Below are 17,561 nucleotides of genomic sequence, written 5' to 3'. Positions count from 1 at the left end.
TTCTCCCATGTTCAGAATAGGAATTTAGATGACATAACAGAAATGTAATAGCTCGACCACACTGTGTGTCCGAGCCAAGACATCTCGACGACAAGTTAGGCCTGGTTAAAATGGGACACCAAATCTGATTTACTTATTAGCACTCATCCATTGACCTAATGTCCTCTGTGGCAGACAGAACCGCTCAGATATCTGGCTTTTTTCCCCTCCCACTTTCAACATAGATTTTCAGAGCAGATTACAAGACGCATGATGTGACTGAGCCGGCCAGTGGTTATGAAAACAAGATTTGGCTTCAAATGCTCCCAGGACACTTTTTTCTTTTAAGAAAACTCCCAGGGTTTGGGCTGTACAAGCCAGAGATAAGGAAAAAACATGAGGTGGAACAGTTTCTCTCTGTCTTTATCCGGAAAAAAAAAGAAGCTTGTCACGCAACAAATGGCAGACTGTCGTATTTATGACTAAACTGAGAATTTGAAAAGGACTTTCTGCTCTGAGCAGAAATTGGAAGTTCAGCTTGGATTACATCCAAGAAAACTGGCAGCTTTGGCTAAGTGAATTTTTGTCAAAGCAACATCATGCAGGGGACACAGTATTCAATTAAAACTTCACTTATTCCCATGTACTCCTACACAGAACTGATCTTGCTCTTCAGATTTGTTCCTTGCTTCAAATAGGCTCCTCAGTGAACGGCAGACACTGACTCGTCTGTCTCTGGTGTTGGATGGCTGACCTGCTGCCACCATCCTGGCCACATCATGTGACTCCCTCCCTTCCCCCGTCGCTCGGCAACGGCCCTGCTGGATGTCGGGGAGTGGGTCCTACCCCTGGGGCCCTGGGGGGAGTGTCGTTTAAGACCTATCTCCCTGGCTGCCAGAGAGGGCTTTCTTTCCTTAACAACCTCCTCAACTGGGGCCTCCACTCTAGAGCTTCTGGGAGCTTTGCTGGAGAATGCAGAGGCTCTACAGTGGTGTCCATTGACTCTCTCTCTCTCTCTACAGGCCTCTCCTCTCAAAATATCCATGCACATACAGGTACATAATTGTCCATGAAATGCACTTTGGGATGCTGCCTAGACTCGAGTACTCGCCGCTTTCCAAATGACTACTGTTGCACGAAATTATTCAGACAGAGAATCAATTGGCAATCTTATCTAAGCCCATAAAGTAGGGGCTGAGATTTGATTTAGCATTAAGTAGAATTAGAACATTTGGCGGTGCAAGTTAATTGCTGACAGTGATTCTTCTCCTGTGGCTGACACAAGAGTGACACCGCATGATTTGAAGCCTAATATAACCACATATGAAACCATGAACGCCGTAAATCAGAAAAAGCAAACAAAGTGAAAATTTGAACAACATGTGGGTCTGACTTTCATGTCCTGGTCGACTTAAAGCAGCTCAGTAGAGAGGCCGAGCGCACAGAAGCAATTGCACAACCCCGCTTTCCTCGTAACCCAAGACAGGTGGAAACCACAAATCAAGAACTGTAAAGGAGCACAAAATATTCCTGTTATCTACAGAGCTGCTGACAGCCTATACGTCTTCATTCCCACCCTGGCTCAGCATGCTTTTTTTACTAGCTTGATAACAACATTTAGCAGTCTACATCTGTCCAAATAATCCATCACTGTACCGAGATGACAGTGTTGTATGAAAACAGGAACTAATCATCACTGATACAGTTTTTTGTCGCGTGTGACAAATTGAACATTTTGCTGTCTGCACTTTGTCTAAAAACTCTAGTGGAGAAAACAAATCGAGATGTGGTTCTCCATGTTGTGAGCAAGTTTGGTAGTGAGATGCGACATGAAAAAGTGAAGTTTGAAGTTTATGGAAACAGTAATAGTCAAAGGTTGGACACGCTTTCTCATTTAAGTACGAAGGCATGTCCAAACTTTTGACTGGTACTATATATTATAGGGTAATGCTCAGTTCTTGAGTGATATTGAAAAAGGAAAAGGTATTTTGCTATACTAAAAAAGCAAAAAGATATGGTTGGACTATATATATCGTGCAGAAAATCATATAAAAATATAATTTAATGCCTACAATGAACAAAGGAATCATTTGTACAAGCAACTTAAAGGGTCAGGCATAAAATTAAACATGGAGCGACCAATGGATATACTTAAAATGGTGTTTAACACAGCAAGGTGTACTTTTTCTGTAGTACCAGGCTATTCTACTGTCTAGTAGCAATGGGTGGGTATCATGAAATGCTGCCAAGAATGCAGACAGGAACTTTGAGCCCGTTCAGGACAGCATGGCCAGATGGCCTGAGACGGCGGTTGAGAAAACTCTGGTCTTACCTGCTGATTTTGGAGTGAACTTGTCCCTGTTGGCAGCGCACACAGCCAGGAGCCGGTAGCCCAGGTCCAAGTCGAAGCCCTGCTGTGCTGCTACGCGGCTGACCACCTGAACACGACGACACAAACCCAACTCAGTCAGGACAATGGCTGATATTCATTATGGTCCAAAGTTAATTTTCGACAGGATCTTTGTGAGATAAAGCATTTTTGTATTGTTAAGTCTTGGAAAACTTAAGCACATTTGTGACATCATGTGAATATTACTATACATATAGGCCAATATTAAAGATTAGAAAGTAGATAATTAAAGATGTAATAATAAAAATGTAAATACATTTTTGAAAAGGATGCTAATTAATTACTTGACTTCACAAGAAAGTGAAAAAAAACACATTGTCTTTTCTAATTTAAAAAACAAAAAACAAAAACCCTATCCACTAATAGAGATAAGGTCACAGAAATGGGCCTTTCGTTATCAGATAAATGACAGTAGCTATAACTAAAAAGTGCTCACACACCTTTGCCAACACTACACACATTTAAATATTTTATTATCTGAACAGAGAACATTTTTTAATTTGCATCTGCATGAACATCTGTTTTGAAATCATAGAAATCATTTTTACATATGTACAAGAAACCTAATCATTTCTTCTTGTTTCATCTCAAATGTGTTTTTATTTTACCAAATTATATAGAAATCTGCGACCAAGATTCAGAGGTCCTACTAGCTAACAACTAGTTAATACATCATGTCTAGGGCCAATGCAGTAATCTTGGTCTGAAATGGGTATTCAGTTTTAATTAATCCACAGATTAGTTAACAAATTCAATACAGCTCCACACTGGTAGTTAAATTCATCAAAGGACTGAGCATTTTCCCTGATTCTGACTGTTACATAAGGGTGTCATTTGGCAGCAAGGTCCTGTTCAACTTAAAGGATAAAGTCAGAACATGTTTATGAGTTCCATGTGAGTCGGAAAACAGCAAGGTGAAGAGAAAATGTGTCCTCTAGTACTGCGATGCTAACTGAGAGGAAACATTAAGAGCAACATCAACATGCCACAGGACGTGATGTAAATCGCCCTTACGTGGCAAACGTTGCATCGAGTTACCATCGCCATTATGAGCTCAAAGAGACACGCTCAAGACATTTAGTCCTTCAGGACATACTAAGGCCTGTGTGGACCACCGTGCATCACTAAAGATGGATTCTTCCCTCTCCCTGATTTTTTTTTCATAGCTGCAATCCTGCTGTCACACTCCGAAGTTCAACTCAAGCCCCGAGGTAGTACAGCTGAACACTGCTCCCTGCACCATGTCATTATCTTCGGTAAGTATAGTCTTGACGTGACACCAAAACAAAGTATGTATATCTTGCCTTTATTTATAGGAATCCCCCATTAAGAAGAAGATATATGAGTATAGGCTGTCTAATTAGAATCTAAACTTGTGAGGGACATTTTCCTAACTGGTAATTCTAGTTTAAGAAGTTACAACAAGTAGTTCTAATTTCAGGACCTTAATTGTGCACAGCCAGTGGAGTTGTGGCGGACTGTCAACCATAAGCCAAACATGTGCCTTTACATACTACACATATATTATTCATGGGTTTAAAAGTTTTATAATATTTGTCTTTTCAGCTAAGTTTAGTTTGAGTTAATGACTTGAAAGAAGAAATGTATCTGCTTCTTTATAACTGATGGCTGTAGTTGTTGATGGGGAGGTTGTAAAACATGCAGAGGTGCATACCAAATTTGTAGTGTTTTACTTTGGCTTGTTTTTGATATAAGCAAAGCCATATTGTTTAATATACTTTATGTGTGGGATATTAGTGTAACAGCCATGCAAACTAGTTTTAAGCCTTGTTTCTTATCAGTTCTGGATGAAAAATAGTCTCAACATTACACCAAGACAAATTGTGACAAAGTTACCTTGAAACAATAATTAAATGAAAGTGGTGCTTGAGAATAACCTAAGATAACAAAACAATTGAATCAATCAAAAAAAAGATATCATGGCTGAATTATTGTCTTATTAACTCCTTAAATGAGTTCAATTAAAAGATAAATATGTTTCAAGCACCTTTATCTATTAAGTTGTCCAAGTTTAGTTTTTTATATTAAGACTTTTAAATTAGTTTTAAAGTCAGATATGGCCTAGGTTGTATACTCAACACAAGCAAGAAATCTTATTGAGTCATTTTTGCTACCCCATTGACAGACTGTTTTGTATGATACCTCAGCAAATCTCTCATGATTATACAACACTGACATTGAGCTGACAGTGTAGCCACCTGTCTGACATCACCGAATGCCAACGTTGAGGCAGCAGTGACACATACAAACATGCAACAGGGTGAAGTGTTTACCATTACAGTCTGAGACGGGGTAATTTCACAATCACATCGCTCCATCCCAGTGTGGTTCAGGCTAAGGTCTATACAAGCCATAAACTAAAAGGAAAAGCCTTGAGATTTTCACGGCAGGAAACAAATTGAATTGGCGAAATGGAGGAAAAGGCACCTGCTGCTGCACATTAAAGCAGTAACACAAACAATCACTTGAATGGGGTGGGCGGGGGTGGGGAGGGGTGTCACAGCGGTTTCACTGTGATGCTTGAGTACAAATCTCTTGCCTGGTGTAACCGCACTCGCTTGGTAGGGTTACAAATTGCACCCAACAGGAGCTATGCGTATCTGTTAGCTACCGCTGGAGGCTGTATGGAAATGAGCATGTTAAAGCACAGTATGGCCCATGGTGACAGGTGAGTGACTCATCCGCAGTCCATCCGTTTCTCTGCTGTACCTGACTGTCTATCTTTTATCTTCTGGCCCCAAAATTTTAGAGGATGGCGAGTAACTTGTTCTGCATAGACACAGAATAATTCAGAATACTGAATACCGTCAACTCAACTCACCACTTTTAATCTTGAAATGTTGCTCTGAAAAGTCTCAAAAACCTAAAAGAAACTTCTCATAAGCACTACGTCTGTCTATCTGTGTCTCTTATGTTCCAAACATTAAGAAGTTGTGTATTGAGCCTTCAATATGTCTCAAATGGGGATATTATGCCAAAAATATAAAAAATGTGGCTAAATAGATGTAGCTTTCATTTGCTGCTAGTGATGCTAGCGGTTTATCTTTTTTGCATATAAACCAACAGTGACATTTGGCCACATTGGTCATGAATATACAACAGCTACACATGCGAGCAACAAACATAAGTTTCCATGTTTGGAGTTTAGAAGTCTGTGAAGGACTTGGACGATGAAGTGGTAAAGTAGGAGTGCTTTGAGAAGTTTGTAGAGAAGTTTAGACATTTTGATGCTTTTTTGAATCTATGCTCTCAGGAATAAGCTACAAACATTTCAGAGCCACCTTTCAACCCTACAGCGTTTGGTTAGTGTTTGATACACAAAAGAGATTTCTTGTGGGTTATTCCTTCAAAAATTTTGTTTCAACTTGAGATTGAAAGGGACTCTTCAGGATACAAGAGAGTATTTGCCACTTTTGTCAGTTTGCTGCAGCACTGTAGACAAACAGCTCTTACTTCTATGTCTGATTACATCCAATTTCACCAAAATCTTTTCTTTGTTTACGGTTTACTTCTCACAACAGTCAAGTCTTTTTTTTTCAACCATCATGGGATGCTCATTATTCAATTAATCAAAAGCCCCTAGGCATTTAAGTAGGGGAATTAATAGCTTTGAAACCATATTTCCTTACAAGTACTGATTGCTTTGTGGTTTGAGGACATTATTGTGTTCGTCCTTTCATTGTTCCAGTGTGTTGATTTCATGAGCACAAACTGTAACTGAAGTCACTGAAAGGTGACTGAATCTTAGTCATTTCTACAGTGTGTAAATACTTTTCATTTTCCAGCGACCTCAGTGAAGATCAGGCAACTAAACATTACTTCTCTCCTATGCCTAAGGGAGTTGCGGAAAGAGCCAATGCAGCAGTTGTTTCAGCAGCCCTTTGCTTGTCCTTGAACCCTTGAGTGTGAGACTGTTCTATGGATGAGGGTGGGGGAGTAGGCCGTGACTGCCGACTTACCGTTAGGCATCCCATCAGGCTTTGCTCGAAGGGACGCTGGAAGGCTCGTGGGTCGCCACACCAGTCCAGCAGCTCTGTTGCTGCTGTTTGGAAATTTGCTGGATTTTGTAAGTGCTAGAAGAAAAAAGGAAAGATTTGGAATACATTAGAGTCTAGTACCATTGAAAGGTCACCGATAAAACAAAAAACAAAAACAAATAGAGATTACATTATCGGACATATGTATTTATTACTTTGTGGATTATGGATTTCTATAGTGATAACAGAATCAGAAGAGTCTGGAGGATTGGTTTGATTTTCTTCAATCACTGAGTGTGAGCTATGTAAAGAAAATAGTAAAATTAAAAAAGACATTATCATAGAGCCAATGGTCCACCCCTGACTTGAATTTAAAAAAATAAAAAAATAAAAAAAATAAATTGCTAATATCTGACTACAATATCTACATAGCATGGTTTTCATCTATAATAAACACATGTGAAGAATGTGGTTGGACTACCTGCTTAGTTTTCTGCTCTTGTGAAGAGATGGAAAAAGAGGACGGGCAGGGTAATAAGTGAGAAAATCTTTATCAAAGTTGTCACCAAAATGAGGCCTGTGCCAACAAAATGTTGAATAATTAAAAGCATTCTGGGTGCCTAAAAAGAAAACTGCATTTTTTTACAACCACATTTCCTGAAAAAATTGCTTATCACACTCTACTTATGTTGTGGGTTTAAAGTATTAATGCACAGAGCTGAAGGGGTATGTCCCCATTAGACTCAGACACATGCTTCCACTTCGCTCTCCCCAGGTTTCTGTAGCACCGCCTCGCTACTGAGTGCAATAAATCTCCCTATATGGCTGCATGAATAGCCGAGGAAGCCCTTATTTTACCAGTCGGCCCTGAGCTGTGCTGTGACTTTATCTGACAACAGGCTCCTTGACCTACAGGCACCCCTTTATGGCATTCATTCCCCTACTGGAGCCAGCAGCCCACTCACTAACCCTGTTGTCTGTCTTGTTGTACAGCAGCAAAGAAAACTAAAAAATGGACCTCTCTGGGTCACCAGCTCGGGCACACTGTTGGTCATTTCTTCTCTAAAAGCTTTCAATCCTCAATATGAATCATTTTATACACAGAAGAGCAGACGCAGCACCTCCACTCTGCAGTAATCTGTTGGCTTTGCAACGATTATGCACACAAGCCTCTGTAGTGCACTTGTACAAACCAGGAACAAATGGACTCCCACTACATGGCTTCAAAGGTAAATAGAGAGGTTTGTCAGCTTAAAGTGAATAGCTGCCTTTTTAACACGTCTGTGCGCTTTGATTTCGCTGTCAGAGGGAAAAGGAGAAGAGGAAGTGACAGCAGTACAGTCACTGCCTTGCAGTGCTTTTTTCTGGTTTGCTCTTTAGGGGGCAGTAGAGGTCAGGATTTGATAAAGCAGCTTTCATATCAATTTACAAAGCTGGTGTTTGACAAGGGCCGGATGAAACCAGTCTTGTTCATTTTATGCGGTGTCCGAGACTGTTTCCCACTCGCCCGACATGTCTTTGTTGGTGGAGAGTAGGACAGGACGTGGTGGTGTTGCTGAGCATGAAAATCCTACTGGTGGATAAAGTCTCCTGGAGAAACACACACATCCACAGATGCTAAATTTAGATGAGTCTGGAAGCTAGACAACATACGCAATCAGCGCACCAAGGATGGAGGGAGGCGGGTGGAGGGGTGGTCGGTATATAGAGGGGAGGAAAAAAAAACACACCACCACTTGGGCTTGAAGTGATTACTGTTCTTTGCACTCAGAACAATTGGTCCCACCAGTGTGACTGTCACACGGAGAGCTTGGCAGTGCCACGCCACAGATGTTCCCCCTTCTCTGGCCAAAACCCACCAATCAAACCAAACTAGTGGCCAAGAGACCCCTCACCCCCCCATATCCTCATCCCCCGGGAGAGAACGATCCTCCAATACTTACACCCCAGTTAAAGCTCGGCCCAGTTCGAGGGAAACAAAGACAAATGCGACTTGCGCTGTCCTGAGAATACAGCTTTCAACAGATACAATCATCCTCTGTAGTCACGTCTGGAAACAACTTGATCTGCACATCTGCAGCTAAACTGAATGTGACAGTGCACGCGATCTGGCAAAGACTCCCTTTCCTTTCAAAATCACAGCTTTTGGTTTTGCTGCTGCTGTTGTTCTACATTCAGTGACGCCCCAGAGCAACTGAAAACATATTAATGGAGACAATTAACCCTGGAAAGAAGACAGCGGCAGACAAAAACAGCTGCATAGCCGGTACAGTAGTACAGAGAGCTTTGTCTTCCAGTTTATCTTGAAATATTGATGCTTACAGTCTGAGGAAGTGCTCCTGCAGTGAGGGGAGAGTTCATAGTTTCCGCCAAACCTCTGTTCGTATCACTGAGTGGAGAGTCTGTCAGCACACTGGCTTCCCCACCGTGAAGGGAAAAATACTGTCTCTAAAATAGATACCAGCAGTATCAAGCAGCCCAATCTTCTCCCAAAATGCTCACAACGGTGCAATTCCAGGACACCAGAGGAAAAGAAACTGCCGCTGAGTAACTGTGTGTTGAGGGTGAAGTCTGATAACTGTTTTTATGTATCGCTTTTTAAACATCCTCATCTGTTAGGAGGTTAAACAAGTGAACATATCTTTTTCGCTGTAACGGTTTTTAAATAAAGTGACAGATGCGTTCCTCTGAGGCATTTCGCTTCTTCAACAATCAGCATGAGGAAACAAACAAACAGCATTGTCAGCATTGTTTATTTTTTCCAATTGCGAATGTAAGCACAGGCATCCATATATAAGATATATTAGATATTCAAGTGTAGACTAACAGTCCCAAACCCCAACACATTCCATTTAAAATGATACCAAAACAAAGAAATACAGGAGTATCGGGCATTTGAGAAGCTGGGACCAGTTTTGCATTTATTCCCTGACTTAAAAGATTAGCTGAGCATCAAAATTATTTTCAGCTACTTTTCTAACAGTTAATTATTCTGGTAATGGTTTCAGCACTACATAGAACAATTCTGTTTATAAGATGTCAAAAAAACTAGTAGATGATGGAGGTAAGTTGTTTTGATTAACCTCTAGACCAACATTTTCACAATCATGTCAGACAATGCAGACACATCTAATGGACTTTAATACATTTTAAGTGTTGGAATTAATGTCTGAGAGTGGAAAATTGCCATGTTTTCGTAGTTTATGAAGTGTTTGGTTAAGTTATTGTTTAAAAGTATGATTAATGCAATTTCACAACAACACGATAATTTAAAATTTACCACTGTAATGATTTCTGATTTAACTTTCAACCCTGTGATTCAATCAGGCCGACGGATTCCAATTTCCTCCACTTTATCATTGTGCCCAGCAGTAATTTATCATTTGAGCAACAAAATCAATTTGTTCCCCTGTCCGCTGTACTGGCTGGGAGTATTTAGACAGACATGTCACATCTTCCAGAAAACAACAACACAATGGTGGAGGCTTCATTTATATTCCTGCTCCACGTCCGCACTGCCTTCAAGATGCCAAATTTTAGCATGTGCACACTTTCAATTAAAGCAAACAGCTGGATTGGTTTACAATATTTCCTTAATTATTTTAATGACTTGGATATTGGACAATGGGGAGCAAGGGGAGAAGATAGTGAGTTAATTGTTCTGATCTCCCCTGATGATCATCTTTGTGCGCGGGGAGGAGAATAGACGGCCGGCTGAATGGGCTCACTGCTGGTCTAATTGGCAGGACATAAATGGTATTTATTATGCGGGCCTTCCAAACCCTGATTGTCTGCGGCACAAAGCTGCCTCTATTAGCAGGGTGCTGGCTCTTACTGGTTGGTTTGAAATGACCCGGCGCTTAACCATTTATTAGATGGACTGGAGGTCTCGTTGTATGCCATGGAGCTCTCTAATTGGCATGTTTACCCATGTGCTGCTTCCCCCAGCCGCTAACATTGGGACATGTTTGTTTAAATTTTTGCCTTGTGGGGTTAATACATTTAACCTCCTGACATTAGACTTTTGTGTTGTCCTGTTCTGTGAACTTTATAGAATAATCCACTAGCTATTAGCAATGTGATCATACGGTGCATTAACAGAATTCAATTTCACCCTGTATTACTAAAGAGGGAGTGGATATTGAGTATTTAATATGCTGCTGTGAAGAATGTAACCAGACTTAAGACTCAGAAAGAGAGTCTGTTTACATCTCTCCACCTTATTACTCAAGAACAATCATAGCTTGTCTCTACACATAGGGGCTTCCCTCTGTTTGCTCCATAAACACTCACCCTGTCTCTCAATGTGCCTCACCTTGTCTCTTTCTCAGTAATAGCTGGGAACTCCCTGCCAAGGGTAAAACAATTTGCCACGTCCACACTTGTGTTTAAGTGCAAGCCCCACACATTGTCCCAAAGGCCTTCTGATGTACTTTTCAGGACGTGGACCTCAGCATAGAGACCAGAAAACAAAACGGGCCGTCAGTTAAGAAAAAAAGATCAAAGGGAGAAAACCCTGTAGCCCGGGGTTACGCAAGTATGTCTGTTTAATACTGCCAGAGATTGGTCTTGCAGTGAATGGTGGTGAGGAGAGAACAAAAGGACTTGCTGGGAGTCAGCAGTGCAGGGATGGAGAAGGGTGATGATGGGGGAGGGAGGGGAGCCCCTGCACTTTGACCTCACTCTCTAACCTGAGTCACACCAAAGCCCTGATAATGGGACTGAACAGATTAGTCACTTACTGTGGCCAAACAGACAGACTCAGGTGCATGTCTGTATGTATGTGTGTGTGAACAAGCACAAACTTCAAATCAACAGTGTAACCCTACTAACCCTACTTTTTTCAGCATATAGAAATACAACAATTTGAAATGTAATTTAAAGTCCCCCTCCACTCAAAAATGTGTTTTGTTTATTGTTATAGACAAATGTATCTTCTGAAAGTGTAAAGTTTCTCTGTGCTAAATGAAAATCTGATTTTAAGGAGGTGATTCTACTATATCATGATTTGTGACATCACAAATCACATAGAAGCCAATCCTGTTCCAATATTCGCTTTACACAAGTATGACGTGGAAACTTGAAGCCTTCAGTATACATACACTGAGAATACACTTTACAGAAGTAGGAGACATCTTGTACCCAGCAGGAAAACCATTGAAATGACAAATACTTGCATATTCATAGATTCAGGATTTTTTAATGAGGGAGAAATAATATAAAAATTTGTTCCAAGCATAGGCTTTTTATATGCATTACTACATGTCTGCAGGGGGTCTTTAAACATTTGCTTGTCAACTTCTGCTGCCAACCAACATAATACTCTTCTCACTGCAACATAAACTGCACCCTTATACTCACTATGATGCACTTCAGCCATTGCCACACCGCTCATCTGAAAGCTATGCATTCAATTGCCCATTACAGCTGTCATCACCACTATGTCTGTCCATACTGAATTTCATGAGCCCACCTCCACCCCAGCATCCACCTGTAAGCTCTGTGTCTATGCTCTCCAACAGTCACTCTCCACTCCCTGCTATCCTGAGCTTGGTGCTTTCCTGTGGGAAGTGACGAGGTCAGAGCCTTGACACCAAATCCCAACACTGTACATATTAGACATTGACAGCCATTTAATGGTTGACTGAACTGAAGTAGAGCTAGCAATCCTGCAGTCTATTTTTAACAACATGAACTTATCTCATGTTTAAATCTGATTGTACAAAAATAACTATGAGCATGAGGTTCATGTAATAAAGTCAAATGCTGTTTTTCCATTTACAGGTTTAAATGTAACGGTTGGGGAAGACAATTTCCCAAAATGGAAATACTGTTAACTCTAAAGTACCAATTCTTCAAGATTTTACTCATAACTTGTGTAAATTAATTTTCCACATCCACCATGCAATATGAAGCATACATTTTCCTACACCAACATTTATGTAGCTTGTACATGAGATTGTATTGTACGTGACAACCTTTTCACCTAATCTAACATAATAAAAAGTGACATGAGAAATCAGACAACTGATTGACAGCTGGTGTAACCAAAGCACTGCATCTCACCTGTTTGATACACAGCAGACGGTCATTGGTCTGCTGTATGTGTCTGTCCATCGACGGAATCGAGTTCATGTTGATTGTCCCTCTTTGGCGCCTCTCTACCTGCCAGCCATTAAACTGGAGCGTTCTGCAACAGAAACAAAAGACAAGTGTAAAAGCTTGCCTCTTCCCAGGGAAGCTGCCAATCCCATCACCACCAGGATATTGCAGTTTACCCTGTGTATGTGTGTGTGTGTGTGTGTTTGTATTTGTATGTGTGCGCGGTGCTGTGAGCTGAGCAGGGAGATATTGATTTGGCAGGTGACAAGCACCTCAGAGAGCCCAAAGGATGACATTCCTCTCTGTGACACCCTTAACAAGCCCTGGCGGTTGCCCCAAACGCTGCCATACACCTCCGCAGAGGACACACTGGACGACTTAGAAAGGATGTCTGACCATGTTTAAAGCACCTCGGGGTGAAAATGAACAGAGGTGGAGGGACATACGTGCATACACACACACACACACACACACACACACACACACACACACACACACACACACACACACACAGACACACACACACGCACACACACATTATGTAGAGCCCACCAGTCTGTCAGCATTACTTCAGAAAACTGCAAGAAATCCTTCCATCCTGGCCTGTGAGAACATTAACTTGGCATGTGGTTCTCTGTTTACATTACTTTGCCATTATGTAATCTTTGGTTAACAATTATCTGTACCCTGAGCCCAGACATGCTCTACATTTCATTTTCTCTCCCCTCCTCCCCTCCTCCCCTCTCTAGCTACATAAGAGTTCCTCTAACAAAACCCCTTACAGCGCACTATTGATTTTGGAGCAGCAGCTTATGGAAAACCTTTTTTTCATTTTCTTTTTTTTTTTGTTCCGAGGGAATAATTTTTCATGGAAGGCAAACAATAGGACTGAGATCTGACATGCTACATAACATTATCACAAGTTAAAAAGTATTACAAGCTACATTAAAGGTTATCAATTCTGCCTGTGGGTGTCTGATTTAATGCCGCATTCAACGTCATATAAATACCATGCTGTGGGTTCTGGCTATAACTCATAGTGACCTGCAGCTTCAAGTGGTGGGGTAAGTGAATAAATAAGCACATATGTGGGTGGTGGTAGTGAGTGCAGAAAAAGGGGTACCCCCCTCCATCTTCTTCTCCCCATAACTCCCCCTTTATCTCATCCTGTCTCAATCTTTCCCTCTTGCTACTGCAGGGGCATCTCTTCCTGCAGCGCATCATCTCTTACTCAAACACTCACCCCTATCAGTCAGAAGGCCCCCCCCCCGAACCAAAAAACGTCATCTTTCTCCATTACCATCACACAGTGAGAAATTTCAGTGCACAAAGTACCGGTGAGATGAGGGAGAGAGAGAAAGAGAGAGAGGAGGCAGCATGCTGCACCATACTGATAATGCTCACTTAGGGGTCTCTAGCTGGATTTAACGGCAAGGCCAGTAATCTACTCCACTAGACAGCTAAAGAGCTTTTATGCTACCTATTGGAACTGCTCATGCCTGTACTTGAGAGGAGAGAAGGGCACACAAGAGCATTCCTGTCCATAAATTAGAAAGCTCATAAAAAAAAAACAGGCATCGGAAGAGTTTTTTTCTATTCCGCTTGTCTTTACAGATGTCTTTACAATATTTATTTGTTGACATATTTGTCGATAGACTTTGGAGACTTAAGGGAGATCTGGACTTGCAAGCTGAACACCTATGTGAGTTGGCAGATTTTAGAGGAGGCTGTAATTAGAAAGTTTTCTAAGTATTTATTTTTTTTAAATGGTGCAAAAGTGTGGTAACATGAAATTTGTTCAATATATGCTTTGAACCTCTCTTAAATACGAAACACCCTGATCTGAACAAACTACTTAGGTAGGGATATTTAAAAAAACAAAAAAAACAATACACAGAATAAGCAATTTAAATGTATATCATCAACCCTCACATGGAGAAATTGAATTAAACACTGTCCTGTTTTTCAGCATTTTCAGTGAAGACATCCCACATGTCACACAAGAGGAAGAGTATCACCCTGGGCGATGACATGTGTTCATGCATCGGCTTTATATACATCCCTCTCATGTTTACTGCTATAACAGTCCCCTCAGTCCCCAGTCTGTGCCAGCTGAGCAGAGCTGATCCTTGGCAAGGGCCGCTCCGGACCATTGTGCCCCTCAGCCACCAGCAGGTGTCTCCCTGGCCCTTCAAAGGCCTGGCTATCAGCACAAAGAAGGCGGAGCAGTGTTGCTTTAAGCCTTTACAAGCTCAACAAATCCTCAGCTGCTGCTTCCTAACAGGGCCCACTCAGCCCGGCACTGCCTGTCTGACCTTGTGGTTATTGATGAGCGAGTCGACCTGCTCCCTCAGTCTCTGTTCTCTCCTGCCCTTTCCTTCACTTTCTACCTATTTCTCTCTCTCCATGTCATCTCTCGTACCTCCAAGAGTGAGTTAAAATGATTGGAAAGAAAAAGGCTTGGGTGCTACTCACCATGTCTGCCCCCCCCCACCCCACTCCCCCCCGACTCCCCTTCCCTTAAACGCACATCGTGGTAACACTTCTGACCTCCTCACACTGTAAAGCCTGTGCCCATATATTTACACTGATTTTCTTCCTGTAATCATTTTTAAAAAGTATGAGTTGACAGAGCTGTGGAGTAATTTAATTTTCAGATATTCGCTTGTTTTAATTAAACACTAGTCCTTTGTTAAATCTTTAATGACTAACAAGACCCAAATTAAAGATTAAACCTGGGATGGTGCTGAGATATAACAACAGATGCAATTACCAGCCTTCCCCTAAATGTTATCATTTATTAATTTATTAATTTCTCTGCGCCATCACCTTGTGTGAACTTATTTGCCTTGATTCAGCTAGTTACCCCAGAAATCCTGCTGCACGCCTTTGTGTGCGTGAGGGGAAATTGATGCCGATACATGGGTTACTTGAGCTTAATTTAGTGCAAATTGCATGGCAGGCATTACACAACAAGTTGAGAGCTGTAGATTCCTGCACAACAAAAGACACATGGGGGGGGAAAGGGGGGCGGGGTGGAGAGTGGGAGGGGATGAGGGAGACCCGCTTTCCGTCCCTATTCAAGGGGGAGCTAAAATATATGTATTGAGTGGGAGCTGTAATAAAACGAAACGGGTGAGGAGATGCAGGCTGGGAACAAATATGAAAGGCAGTGGAGTATGGCGGCAAGGCGATGGAGCACCACCGGAGGATTGGATGAAATTATCTCTTTATAATCAGGGGGCTTCTGCATGGCTGCCTCCTCCATTGCCCAGTGACAGATGAGGCCTACCTCTTCAAATGGGCTTTTCACAGTGCTATCAGCCCACCTCTAGGGTAAAACAATGTTTTTCTTCCCCCCTGTGCCACCACTTTAAAGGCTTTGTTTCCACACGGCACCCCGCAGAGGACAGGATTGTCTCCCGTCAGGCAGGGTCCATGTATGTCTCATTACGTGATCATGTTACATAAGTGTACCTTGAAAAAGACTGCAGATTTAATTTGATGACAAAACTGTGCCACGGTGGAACAGTAGGGACTGCAAGATGGTGATGCTAAACAATGTTAAATGAAGACGCTAAAGCAGAGCATTAGCTCTAGTAAGTAAGTGGGATTTTTTTTTTTTGAAATGTCACAACTGCACAGTTTGAAATCTAAACATTATTCCAGACACTCAAAACCCAATCCTGCACCTTCAAAGAGAGTTTCTAGCCTGTTAATGTAACAGAGACGGGTTGTGCGCCTCTGCTCTGCAGGATAAAACAGTCAGAGGGGGAGAAGAGTAGACAATGATTAGCTTTATCCCACCATCACAGCAGAACAAATGGATCACGAACCCTCGCCGCTTTGCACAGTCTCTCAGCTGAGCTGTCAAGGCGTAGGGAAGTGGTAAACAGATTTAATTTATTCATATAAATGGCTTGTGAACCAAAACAATCAGGCTACTTTGGGGCCGGGCACTGTGTCGTTACAGGGTATTTGCAGTATAAAACAACTTGGGTATTATTTGTGGGTTAGAAGTTTTAGCAAGCACTTTCATATATTATGATAACACTGAACTCATCAAGTACATGCTGAGATCTGGGGACATGGGGACATTTCTGCAGCAAAAACAACTTTATTTGGAGTGAATGCACACAAAAAGTGGGTAATAATCCCCTATTTTACAATAAAGACTATACCTAAGGTCAAAGTTGAACAAGGAAGTCAGTGTGTCAACTGTGATGGTGGTTTACATCTGACAGTTTTGGGAACTATACTAAACCTGTGTGTTTCTTATCTGTTCATCTGCTTGCCTGTGTTCTTCTTTTAGCGATGTTGCTATGTTTCCACATCTCAACACTGAATGTGCTGAGTAGTTCAAGTAGTAGTTGAACATTAAAAGAAATTACATTATCCTTTAAGGGGATAAAAAGACGCATTTGCTGCCTCAAGAGGGCCCGAGTATTCAATGATGTAGGTAGGCAGGGAGTTTTCGGATGACTGCAGACAGAGAGGCTGTGCTGGCCATCATCCCGACCCCACACACACACACACACACACACACGCTACACACACACACACACACACACACACACACAGACACAGACACACCTTCTCACCTTCCCTTGAGTGCTGGACCAGCATCATGATACCATAACAACACCCTCAGTCACTCCTAATGTGCTTTACAACAACATTACAGGCAGGGTGTTACACCTCTGCAGAGCTGTGTGAAACACCCCGCTCAACACACACACACACATACACACACACACACAGACAAACACACACTTCACTAATCGAAAGCTCAAAGTACTGCTGACACTATTAAAATGGAACAAGGTGGCCTGAGCGGAGAAATCAGCATCACTCTTGCACCTTGTGGGGACACGTTGAGATGCGCAGCTCAAGGTGATCGAGTCCCCTTGTGTCGTCTATTGTAGGTGAATTAGGCAATAAAGGACTAATCTGCGCCATCATTGACTAGAGCTCGGCTGTTTGCAGCACTTGCTTAAGGGCGATAAAGATGAGGGAGGAGGAGGAGGAGGAAGGGGAGGAGGGGTGGAAGCATCTCCTCACCCTCATGATTT

General features: G+C 41.9%; 1 protein-coding gene across 1 annotated transcript in view; it reads right to left on the bottom strand.

Moving 5' to 3' along the window:
* The window catches only part of LOC128381237 (zinc finger MIZ domain-containing protein 1-like), an 85,069-nt gene that overhangs the window by 28,524 nt on the left and 38,984 nt on the right, over positions 1-17,561 (bottom strand). The window contains exons 2-4 of the mRNA XM_053341191.1: positions 12,454-12,577; positions 6,370-6,483; positions 2,312-2,417 (exon numbers count right to left, since the gene is read on the bottom strand). Coding sequence (XP_053197166.1) covers positions 2,312-2,417; positions 6,370-6,483; positions 12,454-12,522 — 289 coding nt within the window. The 5' untranslated portion in view covers positions 12,523-12,577. The remainder of the gene's footprint in view (positions 1-2,311; positions 2,418-6,369; positions 6,484-12,453; positions 12,578-17,561) is intronic.

The sequence above is a fragment of the Scomber japonicus genome, chromosome 20 (genome assembly GCF_027409825.1).
Source record: "Scomber japonicus isolate fScoJap1 chromosome 20, fScoJap1.pri, whole genome shotgun sequence".
Lineage (NCBI taxonomy): Eukaryota > Metazoa > Chordata > Actinopteri > Scombriformes > Scombridae > Scomber > Scomber japonicus.
This window is presented reverse-complemented; position numbering and strand designations above follow the sequence as displayed.